Raw genomic sequence first — 21,968 nt, 5'->3', positions numbered from 1 at the left:
GGAGTACCCCATAGAACATATGCAATCCATCTTTCACGATCTACATTGTTCCAGCTCATTCGTTGGCTTATAGCTCTCGCCCTGGGAGACTGATCATATTACTTAGCTATTCCGCGGTAGTTTTACTTTTGCCTTCCATCATCTTCCGGTAGGCCGCGATGACATTCTCTCGCTCCGTCTGTAGCTCTTCTCTCCTCCTCAGACTTCCCGCGGCCTTGGGCACATTGTCCACCGCGACTCCGGCGCCCCGGACGGATAACAGTTTCGCCGTGTTGATCTTGTGCAGCTCCGGGGGCGCCTTGGCGACGTCGTGCAGCTTCGGCCTCGTCTCTCCTCGCTTGCGCTTCAGCTCCGCCCACGGGTCTTCCTCGTCGTCGTTGGCCTCGCCCAGAAGTCGGGCGCGCTTGCCCTTTTTGCCCTTCTTACCCCCGAGCATGGCCGGGTCGGCGTGGAGCTTCCAGCTCACGCCCTTCTCCTCGTCCTCGGCCTCCTTCTCGGCCAGCTCCTCGAGCTCTTCCTCCCGCTGCTCCTTGATCTTCCTCTCCTCTTCGCGCCACTCGTCGTAGAGCTTGTGCATCTGCCGCTCCTTCTTCGTGCGCCACACCTTGCCGCCGAGCGGGTCTTTGCCTTGTTTCGTCGTCTTGCTGATCAGACCTGCGAGGGGGAGCGCCTGGTCGACGCGGGCCGAATACTCGGACATGCGTTCGCCCGGCTTGATCTTCGGTATTTCAATAACCTCCTTGGTCGCGTTCTCGGTCGGTGTCGCGGTGGTGGTGGTGGCAGCAGCAGAGTCTGCCGCCTTCTGCTTCTTCTTTTTGTTCTTGGATTGATAGTCTTCGCCGTTATCCAGGCCTGAACGTGTTCTCTTGCCCCCGGAGAGGGCCATCAGCCGTCTGAAGGCGCGGGGCGCATCGTTTCCCTCGGCTTCGCGCTTCCGCTTCGAGTTCTTGGGCGGCGCATCTTTGCTGGACTCCTTAATCTCCTGACGAGTGTTTTTCTTGGGGTTCTTCGACTTTGTCACGGGCAAGGACTTTGCGACTTGCGTAGGCGGTAGATCATATCTGGGCGCAAGAATGCGAAGGTTAGCATAGCAAACAGCGGGGGTTCCCTCCAGACCATTGGGAAGGACACTTACGTCGAGAGATCCTTGTCTCGTCTTGTATGTTTATGAGGCATTGCGACGGCTGCCCTGTGGGTATGGTTTTTATCTTTCGGGCCTTGGTGGTGAGAATTCGCGACGCTGGCTCACTGAAACCTCGTTGAAGTTGAGCCTCTAGCATTCGCCAGGTCTCGAACTTTTCCTTCCAATCACAGTAGCAGAGCCCCACCACGATAAGATAAGCAGTATCAAGGTTGGTCCATACTTAGACATAAGCGCTAGCAAGGCTTGTTTTATGCGCTTGCCAAGCAAACCGCCCTGTGCGGATGACTCGAGCGTCCAGGCCCTTTAGGCCCTTTAGCTTACACGGCTCACCAAGCCACGTTCCCCTTCCCCTTCCCCTGCCCCTCAGTTCGCACCCCTTCCCTTGCCCCAAACCACTAAAACCCCGTGAAGCTTGACAGCTTGCCAACAGCATCGGCCGACTCGGAGTCCTCCGGCTGTGCGTCGAAATCGAAATGAAACAGCGGGCTGTGTGTAACTAGCAACGCTTGAAGAGGGAAAAAACCTATTTTCGTATTCGAAGGAATGCCACTTGTCTTTTCTGACAGCGACAGCCGGACCTGGCGCTTGACCCCCTCCTCCCCAGTGTTTATTTCCATGATCAGCAATCATTCGATGTGTTTGTCGAAGATGATCAGACTGGTTTGTTTGCCTTGGCAGGGTCGGGTAAGGATGTGCGGGAAGCATGCCCCGAATGGACGGCCTTGAACCCAATTTTATGGTTTATCGTTTTCATACACATGTCATGGCCTTGATCGTTCATTGAGCCAATTTCCCCAGGCCTCGATCGCGTATTAGCAGCTGGGAGCTTTCCTTGCTTTGCATGTACTATACTTACTATACCCAGACGCCGCTGCCCCGCTGCACTCGCCGCACCCAATGAAACAGGCATGCCCGCCCAGCTGGGGAGTCCGCGGGCCCTCGCCTGTCTCATTCTCCTGCTGCTTCAGTACAAGCCTGGCCTAGTCACGCTACTAGGGACCCAACACCATGGGAGCTCTTGCGCCTACGACATGGGGTCCATCTGGGTCCAGACGCATCTTTTGGGGGGAGGGAACAGTTACGAGGCTCGGTACTTGGATGCTTGTAGCTTAGCTTCCCTCACGTAACTTGATAGGTTAGCTATTGCGAAATCAATGAAACGGCATGCCGCCCGCGGGTGTCTGTGTGTGTGTTTGTCTGTGTGGGTGGGTAGGTGTGTTTAGGATAAGTACTCTCATAAGCCCATGTCAGCTGTACATATGCGCCGGTTTTCCTGTCTGTTCTTTGTTGTTCTTGGAACCCCTCCCCTTCTTTCGAGCATCACACGATTTAAGCTATATACTACTTTACACGCCGGGAAATACGCCGATCACTTACACTTGCAGATCCACCCCTTATACCATACAGAGCCACGCACCATCCACCCACGTCATCTGCGCGCGCCCCGGGATAACTGCTTATTCTTACATAAACACACCACTTACATATAAGCTTTCCTCCCGTCTCTTCCGGATTTCCCGTAGAATCCTTTGTTGTTCTATAGTCAGCAAGAACACACCAACGGCAGTATAACAACATGGCTGGCCTCCAGTCGGGCGACTCGGCAAAGGAGAAGCGGTCCCTCAGGGAGTTCCTCAAGGGGATGGACAGAAAAACGACCATGTACACACGGACTCGGTCAACCTCCGATACTGAAAGTGTAACGGGGTCTTCAGTAGCATCAGGCGATGAAGAAAGCACAGCAGGTTCTAGGAGCAGGTTGCTTGCGCCCAAACGGAGGAAAGGGCGGGTAATGGGCTATTTCATGTGCGGTACGATATGGTCTTTAACGATACTGTAAGTCTTTCCTCGTTTTTGCCCCCCATAACATGGTACTGACATAGTGAACAATACAGCGGAATAGTAGCAATGGTAGATCTAGCTTTGGTGATTTCGCGAAGCTTGTGGGGATTGGAGGACGACCCCGACAGGACCTTCGCGAACTGGGGCAAGGCCGGCACTGGCACAGAAGGCCTGGCATGGTATCCCACGGATTTCCTCCGGGACGTGCAGCCCATACACTGCCATTCGCACAACGACTACTGGAGAAAAGTCCCGCTCTTCTCGGCCCTTCACGCGGGCTGCATAGGTGTTGAGGCCGACGTCTGGCTGTACGAGGGCAACTCGACCTTATACGTCGGCCACAACAGAGCCTCTCTGACCGACGCGCGGACCTTTGAGTCGCTCTACATCAACCCCCTGGTTGATCTCCTCGACCGCGCCAACCCGCAGACGCGGTTCACCGCCAACAACAGCGAGCCCACCCGCGGCGTCTTCGACGTCGACCCGGAGCAGACGCTGACGCTCCTGGTCGACGTCAAGACGGACGGCGCCAAGACCTGGCCCGAGGTTTTGAAGCAGCTCGAGCCGCTGCGGTCGCGCGGCTACCTGACCTACGTCGAGAACGGCACGGTGCACCGGGGCCAGGTGACGGTGGTCGGGACGGGCAACACGCCCTTCGACCTGCTCACGGCCAACGCCACGTACCGCGACGCCTTCTTCGACGCCCCGCTCGACAAGATGTGGGAGGACCCGGACGCCAAGGAGGAGTCCGTCAGCACCGCGCCCACCGTCTACAACAGCACCAACGCGCACTACGCCAGCGTCAGCTTCGGCGCCGCCGTGGGCCACGTCTGGGCGGGCCTGAGCAAGGACCAGCTGCGTACGATCCGGGGGGCACATCAAGGGCGCCCACCGGAGGGGCCTGGTGGTGCGGTACTGGGACTTGCCGTCGTGGCCCATCGGCCTGCGCAACAGCGTGTGGCACGCCCTGGCCGCCGAGGGCGTCGACATGCTCAACGTGGACGATCTTCGATCAGCGGCGAGGAAAGTCTGGTAGAGTTGTTGCACCAACCAAATACTTTGCATATAGCGTTTTGGGCTGTTTTTTGAAATAGCGCATTTGTTTAAATAAGATCATCATAGCGAACATCCATTTCGATTCACACCGGCTTGCACTTTTTCGGATCCAGTAGCCGTCCTTGCTAGTCATGTTATGCTTTTTAGAGCTGCTCAGATTGGTTCTCAGAGTTGTAGATATGATATATCCAAAGACCCTTTGACAATACCACGAGTCATCGGCTCATGAGACAATGTATCAGGATGTGCCGACACATCCGGAGTGCCGTCCGATGGTTCTCAGACGACACCTTCCCCAGACGCCAAGAACCCCCATCTGTAGATACCAACGCCGCCCAGTGACCTCGCTATTGCCTCTTACTCGAGGTGGCCTACAGCACCAAAGCTTACAGGTTATTGCAGAATTGCACTTTATACCATTCTTGTAGTCCATCTCTGTTGGCTTGCTCGGGTGTTTGTTGCGACTGCGTAGCCTGGTTTTGGTCGTTGTCATCGAATGCGCAGAAGCCTAGCTTAACCATGACATTGAGGTGATGGTGCGCATCGTTGTCCCCGTCGTGGAATGATTTATAGTCGAATACGCATCCCAGGCGCTCCATGACTCCCTTCAGAGTCCATTCAACCTTCTTTTCAGGTTCAATGCACTTCGGGAGGATTTTATTCGCCAGGCAGTGCGTGTCCAGAACCCGATATCTTGTCGCACTATTGTCGAGATCGAAGCCCAGGTTCTTTAGCATAGTCAAATCACCCTGAGGAGAGTGGCCGACTATAACTACGTTACGCAACCGGTTGTCCTGGGACTTATCGTCAACGACCTCGATGGCGTGACGAACGGTGGCTGCGACCCCAGATAGACAGACCGAGTTATCGGCAGGCTCGCCATCATCGGCACGGACTTTGAAGCTCTCCGAGCGGATCAGTGTCTTTGGGCTCGACATCATATCGCGCGCGAGGTCTCGAGAGTCTAGAATTGCCAGCCCAACCTCTGTAATCAATGGCCGATGCGTTGGGTCATGATGAGCAACGTGTCGCTGCCTACGCGAAGCCTCGATATCGAAACCGACGAAGAGTGGTTCAAGGTCGCTGAAATCCGCGTTGTATGGGCTCAACCCGAGTAACACCTGTAAATACATTAATCAGAGCAATTCGTTTATGCCTCTCAATCGTTGTACGAGATTGAGCTCTTCGGGGGCAGTTGTATCTCTCAAGATACCACATGACACTTACCATCAGGCCATCCTTTGATACTTTGTTATTGTTTGACACGCTGCTTTTACGCGTCATCTTGTGTCCAGGGGTTCCATCTACCAGCTCAAGATGGCTTCCTGCATTAAGATTCCTGGGACAGCATGATTTATTCCCCAAGAGAAGCAGTCAACAGGTATTGAAAAGCTATGTATTTGCGAAAGGACTTGCACGAATTAGGTTTCTCCTTTTTCTGAACAGTACCAAAGTTTGCTCTGAATAACATCACAGCCTGCGCCACCACGTCTGAGTTCAGTGAGCTATACAGGCGACGATAGCTGAAATTTGCCGTGTGCCTTAAGCATGTTGCTGCATTTAACTATTGCCGTTATGTGTTCAAACTTCTATATTTCCATATACTAAGCCGAACGTTAGTCCAGGACCATGGTGTCCTAATGCATAACGCACCAACAAGACAGGATATCCAATGCAGACACCAGAATGAAAAGCAAAAACTTTGTGGCCTGAAGTCTATAGATACCTCATTTTCTAAAGGCTCTCACTGACCACCTCCACCAGCCGATAAAGTCTTGAGTAACAACACTGATGCCAAGGTCCTTCAGAGCCTTGGTGCTCAAGTGGCAGTCGTATGGTCGCTGCACCGCCGCATTGGGGTCGTTGCCCTCGGTATTCGCCTCAATCCTCTCAATGGAGAGACCCATAATCTCACCAAAGGTCTTGCAGATCTCGTACTTGGTGAGCTTGTCCTCGGAAGAGAACTGCAAGACCTTGGGCATGGAAGACCGATCCTGGGTCTCCAGATATTTCACAGCAACATCTGCGCGGAAACGTCAATGAGGAGCACATTTAGGAAAGTATTGAGATAGTGCCGGACTTACCCTGGCAGACTCGGCCCACGTCCTCGGTGTTGGTAGGGTAGCGCAAGGCCCAGTGGTCCATCTTGATCTTGGCATCCTCCTGCTGTGCCTTCCAGACAGCGTCCATCAGGACGTTCACGGCACTCTCGGCGGGTGTCTCGGCGTCGCCATAGAGAACGGGAACCCTCATAACAACACCCAACCCCGACTTTCCGGCGGATTCGTACTCTTCCAGAGTGGCAAGCTCGCCGTCCAGCTTGGTCTGGCCATACAAGTTGGTGGGCTGGGGTTTGGCATCAGCCTCGTACGGCGCGTCTCCGGGCTTGCCGGGAAAGACGTAGTCAGTGGAGATGTAGATGAGAAAAATGTTGCGCGCAGCACAGAGGCCTGCCAGCGACTTGGTAGCCGCGACATTGAGGGCACGGGTTCCCTCAGGGTCGTTGTCACACTTGTCAGGGAAGCGGTTGGCAGCGCCTACAAATTCTGTCAGTTGCGGACCCAAGTAGTTGATGGTAACAAATATACGCACAGTGGACCACGACTTGGGGCCTGTTGTAGTTTACCGTTCGAGTCAGTATATATAGAAGACAAGTAGTCCGGCGATATAGAAAAAGGGGGTGTGAGGCTTACTTGACATTATCCAAAGTCTTCTCGACCTCGGCGGCATTGCCAAGGTCAACCTTCAGAACGTCGTGGCCATCGGCTCTGGAAAAGCCGGTGCCCTTGACCGTCCATTTAGCCCGCTCAAAGGCTCGCGTCACCTGCCGGCCGAGCAGCCCGGTGGCACCAGTCACAATAGCAGTCCTGCTTGATTCTGAAGACATTGTGTCGTTGATGAGATTCGTTGTTCGGTACAAGTGTTTGCTAGTCAGGGCCGAATCGATGGGCAATCAACGGGTGACGTCGGTTTCTTTGTGTGCTAGTGGGGGTGCCAACCAACAAGAATGGGCCTGAGAGGGGGAGGGGCAACTGGATCACACATCAATTTTACCAGACAGTGTACCTACCTACATCACTATCTTCGCTACAGCTATTACAAACAGCGAAACAATGTTCGTAGCTTTTAGGGGTTCGCAAATCGAATGTCGAATTACAAATATACGTACGATTCACCGACTCCCGAACAAATCGCAGACTGTAATCATTGTTATTTGGCCTAGGGTGATGTTGAGACATTGTATCACAGTCAATTACACGAGCCACTCAAAAGAGCGAGAAGGAGCACACAAGGCCAATCGGTTTTGATAGGCTGTTTTGAACCGGCCTGTCGCCATCGATGAGATATACCGAGCCCCCCATATCACCCGTGGTGCCTGAAACTCGGGTCTAGAACATTTGACGTGTCCATGCATACACCAGTGTTGACGGCGGAATCGCTGTCTATCAGCTATGCTGGCTGCTTACATACGCCCTACCCGACACACGTACACACTAACTGGGCCATACGCTTTCTTATCCGTTAGCCTTAGCCTGTCTCCTTCAGGCCTCAACATCTTTCTCTGAATCATGACAACCGCTCGCGCTGCTATCCATCTCTGCCCTCGATCGCGCGCCGCCAAAGTCCCCTGGCACTAAAAAGAGTAATAGCATCACTGCGTTTAACAGTCTGTGATGCAACGGGGAAAAATGGGTGACATTCAGATGACATCACCGGTTTGCGAGGACACTGCACAGTACCAATCCACTACCCGCACCGTCCTTGAGACGTAAGCATACCTTCATCACCGTTGTCCGCGTGCGCCGGGTTTGCTCATCGAATAAGCCAGGCTACTATGGGTGTCAGTCATCGCAGCGTATATGCCACAATACATTGGCATCAGGCGGACCGGCACTAAAGGCATATCACCGTACTACGTTCTCAACCACGGCCTCTTCTCCACCACGACGCTAGCCCTCCGGCTCAGCCATAGCGTCTTCTTTCCAGCCTTCGCTTGCGTAGCAAACCACGAACTAAAGGGCTGGAAAGGCTACTCCGCGCTCTTGGGCTTTGTGGAAGTGATCGTGCAATGGCTCTGTTCAGTCGTACTGTAGGGGAATCCCCTTCCCCTCCAATTTTGATGCGGATCTTGCCGCCATGTACTGACAATGAGTGCCAAGTCTGGTGGTTTACATCCGTTATCGGACTATGCCCGAGGTCACGGTGCCGGGTCCGAACGAAGCCCGCGCCCGTAGAATGTCGGACTGGCTGCCCGAAGAGGCACATGCGCACAAGTTAACCTCCACTCGGATGCGACTCATACTTGGGATCTACGCTGCAGTTACCCTGCCCATCTCGCTAGGTTTCCTTGTTGTAGGTTCGCCGGCTTCGTCTTCACAGCATACTGCCCTCTCGAGTACTTATACCATACCATGGACTATATGGATCACGTTGCTCTGCGCGGTGGATGCATTCCTGGTGGTGTTCCAGTTCATCAAACAGATGAAGACGGTTGGTCGCCTCGGAGCCCGTGGGACCCTCAGCATCACCTCGATTGGCATGCTGTCTGTCGCACTGATATTGATGTCGGTATCGCAGTTCTACAGGACGCGAGGTAACTTCACGCTACATAGAGAGCGGCCTCTAACATTTGGGCGGTTCCTCGCGCTTTTCTTCTATGTTTATGGATGTGTCAGTGTCGACGTTATGTATTTGGTGGCAGGGCTCGGGTATCTGGTTCTTTTCCAGCTATGTCTGCTGTTTAACTGGAACGATCTGTTTAGCAGGCGGTTTGGCCGGATCAGACTGTTGTAAGGGGGGCCGGAATGGTTGTTTATGAGATATGTTTGCAAGGGAAGACGTTGGAAAACGTGGTGCAACAATAAGCCCCCTACCCTGCCTCCCATGGGCAGTACCCTAGACTAGAATGCATGCAACTCAGATTGACCAATGTTGCCAAGCCACCCACCCTACCTGCAGGAAGCACCCTTTCTGAGATCTGCCTGAAGCCATCGGAAACAATATGTGGTGAGATGAAAGTCGTCGACAATACTACATCATAAGATGATGAGGTGGAATGCGGGCGACACAAGAACATTGGCTATTATCTCTGGCAGTTATGAAACGGGATGCAAACACATGCCGCCGTGATGTGTTGCAGATCCGAGAAGACGTTTCCCATTCTCACCCACTACCCGCCAAGCTGGGGGCGGCAGGGAGGATATCGGTGGGCCGGGGCAGGGAAAAGATCAGATCAAATCCGGACCTGGTTTGCTGCATGGCAGGGCAGGCGCAGGCGCAGGCAGGCGCAGACAGGCTAGTCCCTTCTGTTGTTGGCGTCTTTTTGGTTGTTAGCCGTTGGTTTGGTTTTTTGGTTGCATCCCCCTTCTTCTTTCCCCCTTCCTTAGTCTGCATGCGCTGAAAAAAAGCCCTACATACTAATGATACTTGCCCTGCCTGTCTTATGTTTCATGCCCAGCCTTTTTTGCCAACACCCCTGGCGATCGTTTTTGGGCAGGGGCAAGGGGGTCCGGAGGCGCCCTCTCTGCTGGGACCAGACCCAGGCTGCACGCACTGTCGTCGGCTGATGGCGCGTCATGTCTCCATCCATAATTTGGTTTCGACTCGTAATCCAAGCTGGCTCTCTACGTTAAAACTGTATCAACCTGTCAAATTTCCACAACTCGCCCAGCCAGAGACGGCGAGACAAAGGAAACCAAGCAAAAGCCAAACACGAGAAAACATTGAGAGAGAAAAAAAGCAAATATAGCATTTCGGAGAAAGATCTTCATAAGGGTATCCCCAGCCGACTACCCGTACCCCCTTGGATCCTTGCTCCTGGCGGCCTGTTCTGCGTTTTCCCTCCATATATTTTCCTTAGGTTGTTGATCATGGTTTCGCGCCTCTGTTCAGTAACTACACGCCATGTATAGCTCCGGTCCTGTATCCTATCGTCGACTGACACTCTCCGCATGTCTCCTGTCGCTCTTCCTCATCTCTTGGCTCTATCTCCCCGCAACCCGCCTCACGCGGCAGCAGCTCTCCACTGCTTTAGCATCCCACAAGAACCCGTTTGCGTCGTCTTCTTCCGCGGCCACGACAACGGCACAACAAGACTATGAGCATACCAAGGCCCGTGTCGAGCTCGTCGTCTCGTCGGTAAAGGCCGAAAACACGTCATGGATTACCGACAATTTCCCTCACTATCCTGCTCACATCTATGTCGCCGATGATCCCCATGCTCCCTTGACCGTGAAGCATAACATCGGACATGAGAGCACTGTATACTTAACGTATGGGCTGAACCTTCCTTCCCGTCGCCGATCTTCTCCCGCTATGGAGACCCTTGAAATTCCCCGAACTAAGATTTTAATTTGCAGATACATAATTGATAATTACCATAAACTGCCCGATGTGGTCATCTTCATCCATGGGCGCAGATACCAGTGGCATAATGAAGATCCCCTGTATGGTAAGTCATGACTCCTCCAACCCTGGTGCATCTTGCATATACCTAGCTGGCGATAAACTGCACCTTTACTTACCCGATTGCACTTAGATGGCATTCCTGTTCTGCGGAAATTCAGGATCCCCTATGTCCTGAGCCATGGGTTCGCAACGCTGCGCTGTTCCTGGCTGCTGGGCTGCCCGCAGGAGATGAGGCCGAACCTGGAGGCGGCGGCACGATGGGACGACCCGGCGGCAGACCAGCGGCTTAAGACGGAAGCGGCCTACGCCAAGGCCTACACACAACTATTCCCCGGCCAGCCGATCCCGGAGTCGGTGGGCGTGCACTGCGGCGCCCAGTTCGCCGCGACACGCGAGCGCATCCTCAACCGCACCCTCGACGACTACAAGTCGTACCGCCAGTGGCTCTGGTCGACGGAGCTGACCGACGAGTTCAGCGGCCGCGTCATGGAGTACTCGTGGCACCAGATCCTCGGCCAGCCCGCCGTCGACTGTCCGAATGCCGGCACCTGCTTTTGCGCCAAGTTCGGCCTGTGCGACCTCAACTGCGAGGAGCACGGCTGCAAGGGACGTTACTTTTTCAACTTTGGCGAGCTGCCCGCGAAGTGGCCGGAAGAGGGCACCGGCCAGAACGGGTGGCCGGATCGATTTTGGCATTTGTATGATGTGTAGAAAAGCGTTTGTTATGAGTATTTACCTTGGGTGGAAAGCCGGATAAAAGGATTTCCAAATGTTTATATAAGCAGCGAGTAATCAACTGAATTCACGGGGTTTAATCCCTACATTTACCAAAATCTCATCGTTTCGGCAGTCACTGCACAATTGCCGACGCTGTGCTGGCAGGATCTACGTCGTTTGGGGAAAGAATGCGGGGGTGACGCTCCGGTTCGAGAAGCCGAGGACCGGCTTTCGTTCATTTACATATTGCGGCTTAGACGACCAGGATATTTGTTTATCGCAAGTATATATAATATGGCCGTGTGTTTTGTTTGCTGAACGAGTGCGAATCGACTTAAACTGCTCTTGTGACCGGCGGCTACCTCATTCACGATGCTTGGCACGATACTTTGGAGCGTAGGATTAGCAGGGGCTTTGGCCTACCTAGTCCTACTATACCCATCTGCAAGCACCCCCATCCTTCCCTTGCCCGACCTAACACAAACATAGCGCATAGATCAGCTAACCGAAACATGGCACCAGCTCCGCCAAACCCTCAAACTCCGCGCCCACCGGTCCCAGCTGCCGCCGGGCCCGACGTCGACCAAGACCGGCCTCGCGCGGCCGTGGGTGTACTTCCGCGAGGTGAGCGCGCGGCACGGCGACGTGGCGCTGGTGCCCGGGCTGAGCAGCGGCGGGCCGACGGTGGTGCTGGGCTCGGCGCGCGCGGCGTGGGACCTGCTGGAGCGGCGCGGCGCGGCCTACTCGTCGCGCCCGCGCTTCGTCGTCGGCGGCGAGCTGCTCTCGGGCGGCCTGCGCGGGCTCATGGCCTCCTACGGGCCCTTCTGGCGCCGCTGGCGCCGCACCCTGCACTCGGGCTTCATGCAGCGCAAGAGCACCTCCTACCGGCCCATCCAGCGCCTCGAGAGCGCCGTCTTGGCCCGCGATCTGCTCGTCGACCCGCACGGGTTCCGCGCGCATCTCGAGAGGTACGCGGCTTCGGTCATCGTGCTGGTTACGTACGGGCGGCGGGTGACGGATGTGGCGAGCGATGAGGTGGTACGATGCAATATCGAGGCGATGGAGAGGTTGACTTCTGTCAAGTAAGTCTTCCCGAGAATTTCCCTTATATGAGTAGTAGTCGTCAAGGCATTCGTTGCACATGGTGGAAAACATGGCAACTTTGCAGTGGTTGACGTTTTTTTATTCTATGTACATAGTATACCGGGGAAATACGCTGCTGAAAGGTATCCGGTGCTCAAATATGTACCGGCCATTTTCGCTCCTTGGAAAGCCGAGGTGCTCAAACAGCGCCAAAAGGACATTCGGATGTACATGGGCCTCCTAAACGACATCAAGGACAAAGTTGCGAGAGGCGTCGCCACGCCTTGTTTCACGACACATCTCCTAGAGGAGCAGGAGGCACTGGGCATGACAGATCTGGAGCTCGCGTACACTGCCGGCTCGCCATTCGGTGCCGGTATTGAAACGGTTAGTTAGTTTCTCAACTGGCCAAGTAGCTATACCGTCCGGCTCCCAATGCTTAAATGATCAGAAGGATCTAACATCTACCCGGGTGCCATAGACATCAGGGACGCTCGCGAGTTTCTTCTTAGCCTGCGTCGAGTTTGGCCACAACTTCATCCCCCGCGCCCAGGAGGAGCTGGATCGAGTTGTCGGGCGAGACCGACTACCCACGTTTGAGGACATGGACGATCTGAAATACATCCGAGCCATCGCCTCCGAGACCCTCCGGTGGCGGCCCGTCGCTGTGCTAGGCGGCACGCCACACGCGAGCACGGCCGACGATGTGTACAACGGCATGTTCATCCCCAAGGGGAGCACGATCATTGCCCCGCTATGGACGAGCAAGTCGCCGCCTACTTCATATTACCGCCTGGTAGCGGGCATTTGCTAACTCCCTTGCAGTTCACCTCAACGAGAAGGACTTCCCTGAACCCCACGAGTTCAAGCCGGAGCGCTTCCTCGAGGAGCGGGACTTCCCCGGCACTCTTGGCCACGCCGCGTTCGGCTGGGGCCGCCGTGTCTGCCCCGGTATGCATCTCGCCACTGCGTCGGTCAACCTGAACATCGCTCGGATCCTATGGGCTTTCAACGTGACGCCGGCCAAGGACGAAAAGGGGCAGAACATCGAGGTTGACATGTAAGTTCTTGGTCCAAGGGAAGACAACACATCTCGCATGCACACGATTGCTAATCATTCTTTACTAGTTTCGCGTTCACGGATGGCTTTAATTCCAGCCCGCTTCCGTTCCCCTGCTCTATCAAGCCGCGATCAGCGCATCACGCCGAGGTTGTAGAGAGGGAAGCGCGTCAGGCATTGACGGAACTGGCGAGTTACGAGGGAAAAGAGGAGAAGTCCTAAGAAGAGTAGAGAACTATAAGTTATCAGGACGCCAACCGATATAGCAGTTGTCTAAATTTTGAACTATCTGATATGCATGAAGTTTGAGGCCTACCCCTTCATATGAACAAGCCGACAGTAACTAGGCATCGCAGCAGGTAACACAAGATTAGGCGGAATCTATCATTCAGCTATTTATTTAAGTATCTATACACCGACACAACTCTAGCAGACTTGTCAGGTCATTTCAATCAGGACTAAGCGGAATATTTACCATATTTCCTCCTATATCGTCTAGGTATCTAGAACCCGTTCAATTCTGATGCTCTTGCAATCAATCCGAGATGGTAGCATGCACACCATTTTACGACTCGCCAACTCTGGGAAAGAATATCAAGCCACTCAGCTATATTCCCAATGCCCAATGTAGCAGTCCATAGCCTTCACCAGGCTGATGATCCTTTATTTGCCCCTGGTGGATCGTGTGCACCCGAACCAGATTGGCGTCTGAATGGAGTTCACACCAGGCTTGGACCACGCTCTCTAAGCAGGGCCTTGCTGCTGCTGTCCTCCTCGTCCCCGAGAAGCGCCGCCGCGCCCTCCTCTCTGGCCCCTGCCCTCTCCGCGGCCACGTCCACGACCTCTGCCCCTTCCACGACTGTTGTCCTTAGCATTCAGATTTGGCGGAGGCGGGACTGCACCATAGATTGCCCCATTACTTTGTGCAGGTGCCTGTCCTTGGGCATAGTAGCCTTGTCCTGCGTGATGCGCTTGGCCACTGTGGCCGGCTGTCTGCCAATCGAAGTTACTGGGCTGGTGTCCCCCTTGGTGAGTGGGGTGGCTTTGCTGCGGGTGTGCACCGTTGGGGGCAGGCCGATAGACCAGACTGGAGTGCTGCAGGTGTGGTACTGCATTTCCAGCACCCCTACTACTTCCAGCACCTCTACCACGACCCCGATGATCACCACCGTACATAGCGCCCCGGAACGACCCGTTCAAGGGAGGAGGAGCAGGCGCATCGCGGTACGTTCCTCCATTTCTGCCGCCACGGAACCCTCCGGAGCCTCTGCCTCTCTGGATCGAGTCTGCAATCCTGTGGCCTCCAGCGATTTCCTGTTTGGGGATCGCGAGGAAGTGTTTGCTTGTAGTGTTCAAAACAGTCTTCGCAGCGACTGTAGCTCCACGGAACGGAGAGCAGCGCTCGCCCAAAGCAGTTCCGCTCATGAAAGGTTGGTCAAACACTACATCGAGCATGTGGTGGTTTCCAACAGTGCTGATACCAACTACTGTTCCCTGGGCACCAGTCTTCACTTTGCCAGAGCCGGCCGCGTAGACAACTCGGTCGCCCAGACCGAATTTCTGGTCGCCGAGTCGTTGCTCAGCATCCTCAATGCGCAACAGCACATTTCGGGGAGCCTTGCGTTTGACAAACAGATCCTCACCCATGCTACCATTGAATTCCTCAAAGAGACCATCGACCGCTTTCTCGATCTCCTTGACAACATTGGAGTCGAGCTGTTCTGCATCCAAAGGAACTTTCTCAAACTTGCTGGTCTCCACGGTCTTGAGCCACGCACCAATTTCCTTAACCTTGGCGGTGGCCTCCTCGGATGGCAGATGTCTGAAAATATCGGTTTCGCGTAGCTCATTACCCTGAGGGTTCTGCATCATCCCAACGAACAAATCGGGGAATCTGCTGGCATACTCCATGATAAGGCGTTGTGCAGTTTCGCTGTATTCCCATCCGCGAGTAGATTTTCTCGTGTAGCCGAGCACCTTCAGCTTTCGACCCTCGAATTTGAGGTTGAGGCCCAGGTTAATCTTCATGTTTCCAACGGTGTAGACAAATAGCGATGATGTGATTTTGCTGAGGACCAAGGGAGAAACACCGATGTTTCGTGCAACACTGACAGCAGTTTCGTAGTTGCCCAAGCTATCACCCATTGCGACAATTGGTTTAGCGACGGTAGAGAAGCGCGCTGCGTACTTCGATTCGTGTGGAACGAAATCTTGGCCTGGTTTGGCCTGGCCGTTTTCCTTCGCTTTCTGCTCTGGGCGATTCTTGGGGTGATGGAAAGCCATGACGGTTTCCACCACGCCGTCCGTGTGACCAAGCACTCTGGCAGGACGCCCGTAGTACAGGAAGTCTTGAACCGATTCCCCGAGGAAGAAAACATTGGAGCCCAACGGGAATTCTTCCTCGATGGGCAAAGCCTCTCTTTCGATGAACCGTTGGTCCTCGCAGACGACCTCGTCTACGATGACTTGGGCAGCATGATCCTTTTGAGTTCCCGGTATGTCTCCATACTCCTTGACGAGAGCACCCTCTTTGGTCTTGATCAAGCCCTTCAACATGTCGACTTGGACCGTGACCTCAATGGGGCCGATGACAATTCCGAGCCGCTTGCTGTAAAGGTTGCCCAGACTGGCCGCTGTCTTCTGCCAGGTTTGCTGTTCTGAACCGTCCAAGTGTCGCTGGACAGTTTGGCCGTGGGCGTCCAGCGTGTATCTAAAATCGCGATCGGTGACGGAAACAATCTTGGCTTCCTGTAGGAAGGGATAGCCAACATGACATTTCTGGCCTAGTTTAAGCCGAGCCGTCTCAATGCCGCTACGCATCTCAACGTCCGATAGTGTGACGACCATACTCTGGTTACGGCTGTCCTGTTGGAACACGTTTACACCGTGATAGTCAAGACTGGCAGTATAAGGTAAAGTTGCGAGACTGGGGAATCCAGCCAGGGCCTCGATGTTGAGCTTCGCATCGTCCAAAAGACCTCGATAGAGCTTCGCGCCATCTGCTGTGGGGAGATCATAGATGTTTTCCACGCATTGACAGCCAGGGATGTCAGGGAATACGCCAGCCATGGAAGATGGGTACACGATTGGCTGAGCTGTAGGATCGTAGACGAACTTAAGCGACACACCAAAGTCGTTTCTTGCCTTCTCGTCGGCGGAAAGCAAGTCGTTCTTAGTGGCCATGGCCGAGAGCAATCGCTTCTCGTCAATGAAGGGGATCTTGACGACAGCCTCCCACTCCATTTTCTTGCCGTTCATGTCAAGCTCGAAATCCCGGGGGTAGAAGTCGATGATGGGTGACTTGGGATCTGTCATGAGTGGGTGATACACCTCGGGAACAATGGTTTTGCTGCGATCGGGCAGGACACCCATCAGCTGCTCATAGGGTCGGAACGGTTGGCCGAGTTGGAAGTTCACATCTGCGTTGAAGCCCTTGCAGACATCTAGGTTGTGTTAGAAAAAGAGAGAAGGAATGATTTCGGGGTTACTTGCCTGATATCATGGGAGAATAATGATACGCGTAGAACCACGGCCAAGACGCCACGCCGCGATAGTAGTAGTACAAAACCCACTGCAAACCTTGGACATAGTTCTCACAGAGCATGCGCAGCTCCGTCTCCTTGGACTCGGGGGTCCACTCGAACTTGGAGGCGTAGTACTCGTTCTTCCATTCGCCAAACTTCTCCTTGTATTTGATCGCCATCGTGTTTTGCGATTCAGCCGATGAAACGTCGACGACTTGTGCGGTGTCGTACTTTCTCATCACGCGGTTAACCGCGAAGCGAGCCTCGACTTCGTCGTTTTCCTCGTCGTCGTCATTGCCATTCGCCTTTCCAGGGAGTGATACAACGAGGTGACGTTGACCTTCGTCGTCGTCGACAGTGCGCCACTCGAGCCGCATATCGCCAGCCACATCCTTGATAAACTGTCGATCCGCAGCGACCAGCTCAATGCCCAGGTCCAGAGGCTCCGCGGGCTGCTTTTGAACGTACTTCTTGACCGTCTTCCACAGCTCCTTCTGAGTAGACGTCATGATTACCTTGCCCTTGCTCTTGGGCATCTCTTCGCCCTTTGCCTCAGCAAGTTGCTTGCTCTTCAGCCATTTCTGATCGGAATTCTCGTGTTCGAAGTGGCGAGTCTCCTCCTTGGACAGCTCATCCAGAAGCAGTCCGAGGCGTTCAAGATTGATTACGCCTCCCTCGTTGATATAGCCCTCGCACCGGGGCAAGACCTCCTTATATATGCGAAACATGGTGGCCAATGCACCTTCGTTGATGTGCAAATGGGGTAAATTCGGCAAGAAATCGTTTCCAACGAAAAACGCCATGAGAATGAAGTCATCTATAACCCGCTCCATGTCAAAGGGGAACTTTGTGACCCCATCGGCCTTCAGCTCCTGGAACTCCAACTCCAGATATTCGCGAACAATGCAAAGATGCATCAGGTAGAAATTCTGATGCTCCAGATCCTTTGATTGAGACTTGGAAGCACGCCCAAATGTGACTTCCTCGCGAAGCAAACAAAAATGCGGGTCGTGGGTTAGCAGACCCAGCATGATCAGATCAGCATCAAGACCGTACAAGCAGTGCCGGACATTGTGGTCGTAATCCGGTTGAGCCTTTGCATTACGGATGTACTCCATGATCTTGTGCTCTCCTTCTCCAGGAACTTCGTGGCCAGACAGGACAATCTCGCAGCCCTGCCAGTCCGAGTCCTGGGTAATCTTCTTGTTGATGAAGTATTTCAAGTGTCGCGTCAACTTGGCCATGAACTCTGTGCCAGGCGTGATGCAGTTGCTGTCGAACGGGGCTTCCTTGGGCATCTCCACGCCCTCTTTGATAGCCTTGTCTCGAGCCTTTTCAGCGTCGAGAGCTGTTCGGAACCGACGGGCTCGTTGCTGGTTCATCTTGGCGCGTGGGGCAACGCCGTCAATCGCCATGAAGAAGAGCTTCTGTGGTTTGATCTTGCCAAACAAGTGTTCGATGTAATTAAAGATGCGGATGAACATCTCTTCCTCGGTGAGACGAAATGTTGCGTCATCTGAGTCCTTGTGCGTGCAGTTATGTATAATGCCGTTCATATCCAGCTAATCGGCATACAGTCAGTTTGCGAGCTCATCAAGGCGAACAGGTGGGCGACATACGTAGAGATTGTCGAACTCGGGAATGCGATTCTCGGCGATCACCTGCGATATCGCCGGATACCGCTCCGAGAGCCATCGAAAGAACTTGGGAACACTGCGCGAGAGAGTCAGTCGCGGGGTTACAGGCCGGATGGAAGGGAGTGTATACTAACCCCATCTTGCCGAAGTCGCATGCGGTCGCAAGATATAGGCGAGGAAATCCAAGTAATAAAGAAGGTGGGATCGAAGAAGCGCGTCAAACGAGGCTCCAAAGAAACAATCTTGCGCAGTCCAGCTGGAATACAGGAGGGTGATGCAAAAGAATGAAACCTGTCAAAAGTGCGAAGGCGACACCAGACAAGGAAGGGCCTTAGCGGTTCTGGGACGGGACGGATCTGGCCAAAAGCGCCTTGCGAAGACGATTGGGAAATCCTATAGAACAAGAAGAAGGGTACAGTGGAATTGCGCAAAGCTAGGCAGCGTTCAAATGAAGCATTAGGAGCCCAGAGCAGCAACACTACAAAATGAGACAGAAAAAATGTGTAGGAAGTAGGTAGTTGGTGAGGTTGCCGCCTCTTGTCGCTTTCTCCGTCGTATGACGACTGTGACTCTAACGGTGCTTTTCACCAAGTCAGCCAGCGGCAAGCAGTGAACGGAGACTTTGGTTGGCTGGTGCGGATCCTCACAACGGCCTTTTGGTTTGGGTGGTGGGTGGTCTGGTGGGATGCATGTATCTTGGGGGGAAGGGGGGGCAGCTGTCTCCAGACTCAATTGGAGGAGCTTGGGCCAGCAGGTTTAGCAGCCTTGCATAAATACTGCCAAGTCAACACACTAAGCACATAAGTCCAACTTACATAAAAGCAAGTACATGCCGATGCACAGCCTGGCACTTTACGCGACTGGAAGCCGCGTTTTCTTCCCAGCTGGAGCTACTCTACACGCGCGATCCATCACCCACCTTGCCTTTGCGCGTTAACTACATAATTTCCACCCAGACTGGCACCACCAGCTCAACGACGCAATCACGCTTATTTTTACCCTCTGTCCCTTCCCTGACCAACCCGTCATCCCCAATCCAATTGGGAAGTTGCGAAATCTAAAGCGACCACACTGTTCTCGCCATGGCTCCCGCGCAGGTTGCCGAGGATCCTGATGGTAACATCCCAAAAATCTAGCAGCAATTCTTGCATCTGGATACAGCTAACAGGCCTTACGAGTAGTCAATATGACAGGCCCGGACTCAGAAGACGAAGAGCAGAGATTGATCAACGAAGAGTATAAGACATGGAAGAAGAATGCCCCATTCCTCTACGACATGATCCTCAGCACCGCTCTGACCTGGCCGACCCTGACCGTGCAATGGTTCCCCGATGTCAAGGAGCCGGAGGGAAAGAACTGTCGCATTCACCGCGTACTGATCGGCACTCATACCGCCGACGAGAAGCCCAACCACGTCCAGATCGCTGAGGTCGAGATCCCCAAATCCATCAAGGCGAACCCTCGCGACTACGACGAAGACCGAGGCGAGATTGGAGGCTACGGTAAATCCGACAAGGGCTCCATGAAGTGGAACATTGTCCAGCAGATCGACCACCCTGGCGAGGTCAACAAAGCTCGCTACTGCCCCCAGAACCCCGACCTGATCGCCACCCTCACGGTCGATGGCGAGATCCTTATCTTCGATCGCACCAAGCACAGCGTCAAGCCCGATGGAAAGGTTGACCCGCAAATCACACTCAAGGGACACCAAGACGAAGGGTTTGGCCTTTGCTGGAACCCCCATGTGGAAGGGTCGCTAGCCTCGGGCAGCCAAGATCAAACCGTCCGTCTGTGGGATTTGAAGGCCCTGGAGAGCGGCAAGACGACCCTCGGACCGGCCCGCACTTACACCCACCACACTAACGTTGTCAACGATGTTCAGTACCACCCCATCTCCAAGAACTTCCTCGGCAGTGTGTCAGATGACTTGACACTGCAAATACTCGACTTACGGCAGGAGTCGACTAGCCAGTCTTCGCTTGTGGCTCGCCATGGCCATAGCGACGCCATCAATGCGCTCGCATTCAACCCTACCACAGAAGTCATTGTCGCCACCGCTTCGGCCGACAAGACTATTGGCATCTGGGATCTGCGCAACGTGAAGGAGAAGGTACACACACTCGAGGGTCACCAGGATGCTGTTACCTCAATCGCCTGGCACCCCCATGAGGCTGGCATTCTAGGCAGTGCCAGTTACGACCGACGCATAGTCTTCTGGGACTTAAGTCGTGTTGGCGACGAGCAACAACCCGATGACCAAGAAGACGGACCACCTGAGCTGTAAGTTTACCCGTCATATATCCGTTTCGCGAAACACACGCTAATTTTACCGTAGCTTGTTCATGCACGGAGGCCACACCAATCACCTGGCCGATTTCAGCTGGAATCTGAACGATCCTTGGCTCGTTGCCAGTGCTGCCGAGGACAACATGCTCCAGGTATGGAAGGTTGCTGAATCGATTGTGGGCAAGGATGAAGCCGATATCAATCTGGAGGAGATGGGTAGATGAAGGAAGGCCCGGCCAGGTTTTGCCATGGATACGCGGTGACGTTGCCGAGGGTATTATCGGTTTTTGAATGAACTTGACTGCTGAGTTCCTCGGCGAGCCAAGTAGCAAATAACTACTTGTACATTGATACCAAATTTAAGTTGCCAACAATTCTCTGCCCAGCCCGCCAAGTGACCAACTACCGTATTACTGCCCGCTCGCGCTTCATAAGATAGATAACACTGAAATATGCCGAAAATAAATCCGCACGCCATTACCTACCGTCTTTAAGCAGTAAGCACCCATTTCAGAATTCACAACAAGGACAGAACAGTTTCCATCTTGACGAGTGCGAGTCTGGCGAACAAGCAGGGGTTGGCGATGCATTCTGGTCGTTACTGTTGCTGGCCCCTGGCCCCTTATTTCCCTCGGCACCCTACATACCACGATTAACAATATGATCCATCCAGCTTAGCCACAACTCCACCAAGCTATCATCCACCGTCGCCATTCACAATCATAATCTTATTTGCGAAGTCCTTTTGTCATCCAATGAGATTCAAAAGGTTACGCCCGCTTGGCTTAGTAGTAAAGCGCATCACTAGTAATAGGATCGTGAGATCGTGACTTTCCGGAGACACGAGCGACGCCGACGACATGATGAGATCACTGGTTCGATTCCAGTAGTGGGCAAATTCAACTTTTTGAGGGTTTGGCAATCTAGCTACAGGACAGGATTGCTTCACTTTTTGTGTATTGGCATCAACTCCTTTTTCTGTCTTTTAAAGAAAGATGAATATTCCCGGTCACACGGCCCCGCTTTGTAGTATTGTGTGCTTCGAGGTCGCTTCTCACTCCCCAATATAATATATTGGGAGGACGACCTATGAATGCGGTTTCCTTCCACTTAAGGCCAGCCCGGCAGTTCTACAAGCCTGTCTTGTTTCGACATGGATGCCCGTACCCGTATTCTTATCATGCCAAGGGGCAGATGCCGACCTGCAAATC

The 21,968-nt window shown here is 53.7% G+C and overlaps 9 protein-coding genes across 9 annotated transcripts; 5 read left to right on the top strand and 4 right to left on the bottom strand.

Annotated features, from left to right (window-relative positions):
* Positions 1 to 106: 106 nt before the first annotated feature.
* PG998_008584 (uncharacterized protein) lies at positions 107 to 1,176 on the bottom strand (the record flags this gene model as incomplete). Its single annotated transcript, XM_066875400.1, has 2 exons — positions 107 to 1,061; positions 1,136 to 1,176. 2 exons carry the CDS (start codon positions 1,174 to 1,176, stop codon positions 107 to 109), a joined length of 996 nt encoding a protein of 331 aa, XP_066731345.1.
* A 1,544-nt stretch (positions 1,177 to 2,720) lies between these two features.
* PG998_008583 (Altered inheritance of mitochondria protein 6-like protein) lies at positions 2,721 to 4,022 on the top strand (the record flags this gene model as incomplete). The annotated part of the gene is made up of 3 exons (XM_066875399.1): positions 2,721 to 2,980; positions 3,040 to 3,805; positions 3,870 to 4,022. The coding sequence occupies 3 exons, from the start codon at positions 2,721 to 2,723 to the stop codon at positions 4,020 to 4,022; spliced, it is 1,179 nt and encodes a 392-aa protein (XP_066731344.1).
* Positions 4,023 to 4,428: 406 nt separating this feature from the next.
* PG998_008582 (uncharacterized protein) lies at positions 4,429 to 5,326 on the bottom strand (the record flags this gene model as incomplete). The annotated part of the gene is made up of 2 exons (XM_066875398.1): positions 4,429 to 5,163; positions 5,270 to 5,326. The coding sequence occupies 2 exons, from the start codon at positions 5,324 to 5,326 to the stop codon at positions 4,429 to 4,431; spliced, it is 792 nt and encodes a 263-aa protein (XP_066731343.1).
* Positions 5,327 to 5,769: 443 nt separating this feature from the next.
* Positions 5,770 to 6,929, bottom strand: PG998_008581 (uncharacterized protein; the record flags this gene model as incomplete). The annotated part of the gene is made up of 4 exons (XM_066875397.1): positions 5,770 to 6,065; positions 6,127 to 6,579; positions 6,635 to 6,654; positions 6,736 to 6,929. 4 exons carry the CDS (start codon positions 6,927 to 6,929, stop codon positions 5,770 to 5,772), a joined length of 963 nt encoding a protein of 320 aa, XP_066731342.1.
* An 802-nt stretch (positions 6,930 to 7,731) lies between these two features.
* On the top strand, positions 7,732 to 8,836 carry PG998_008580 (uncharacterized protein; the record flags this gene model as incomplete). The annotated part of the gene is made up of 3 exons (XM_066875396.1): positions 7,732 to 7,811; positions 7,872 to 8,132; positions 8,203 to 8,836. 3 exons carry the CDS (start codon positions 7,732 to 7,734, stop codon positions 8,834 to 8,836), a joined length of 975 nt encoding a protein of 324 aa, XP_066731341.1.
* Positions 8,837 to 9,946: 1,110 nt separating this feature from the next.
* Positions 9,947 to 11,161, top strand: PG998_008579 (uncharacterized protein; the record flags this gene model as incomplete). The annotated part of the gene is made up of 2 exons (XM_066875395.1): positions 9,947 to 10,493; positions 10,581 to 11,161. 2 exons carry the CDS (start codon positions 9,947 to 9,949, stop codon positions 11,159 to 11,161), a joined length of 1,128 nt encoding a protein of 375 aa, XP_066731340.1.
* Positions 11,162 to 11,539: 378 nt separating this feature from the next.
* On the top strand, positions 11,540 to 13,532 carry PG998_008578 (uncharacterized protein; the record flags this gene model as incomplete). The annotated part of the gene is made up of 6 exons (XM_066875394.1): positions 11,540 to 11,563; positions 11,690 to 12,249; positions 12,367 to 12,637; positions 12,732 to 13,046; positions 13,114 to 13,310; positions 13,379 to 13,532. The coding sequence occupies 6 exons, from the start codon at positions 11,540 to 11,542 to the stop codon at positions 13,530 to 13,532; spliced, it is 1,521 nt and encodes a 506-aa protein (XP_066731339.1).
* A 522-nt stretch (positions 13,533 to 14,054) lies between these two features.
* Positions 14,055 to 18,610, bottom strand: PG998_008577 (5'-3' exoribonuclease 1; the record flags this gene model as incomplete). The annotated part of the gene is made up of 4 exons (XM_066875393.1): positions 14,055 to 16,742; positions 16,855 to 18,396; positions 18,454 to 18,547; positions 18,606 to 18,610. The coding sequence occupies 4 exons, from the start codon at positions 18,608 to 18,610 to the stop codon at positions 14,055 to 14,057; spliced, it is 4,329 nt and encodes a 1,442-aa protein (XP_066731338.1).
* Positions 18,611 to 19,657: 1,047 nt separating this feature from the next.
* PG998_008576 (Histone acetyltransferase type B subunit 2) lies at positions 19,658 to 20,981 on the top strand (the record flags this gene model as incomplete). The annotated part of the gene is made up of 2 exons (XM_066875392.1): positions 19,658 to 20,751; positions 20,807 to 20,981. The coding sequence occupies 2 exons, from the start codon at positions 19,658 to 19,660 to the stop codon at positions 20,979 to 20,981; spliced, it is 1,269 nt and encodes a 422-aa protein (XP_066731337.1).
* Between the last annotated feature and the right edge of the window lie 987 nt (positions 20,982 to 21,968).

The sequence above is a fragment of the Apiospora kogelbergensis genome (genome assembly GCF_038363985.1).
Source record: "Apiospora kogelbergensis strain CBS 113332 chromosome Unknown utg000005l_segment0_segment0, whole genome shotgun sequence".
In the NCBI taxonomy this organism is placed as follows: Eukaryota; Fungi; Ascomycota; class Sordariomycetes; order Amphisphaeriales; family Apiosporaceae; genus Apiospora; species Apiospora kogelbergensis.
The sequence above is the reverse complement of the archived record's forward strand: the minus strand, read 5'-3'. Positions and strand labels throughout refer to the sequence as shown.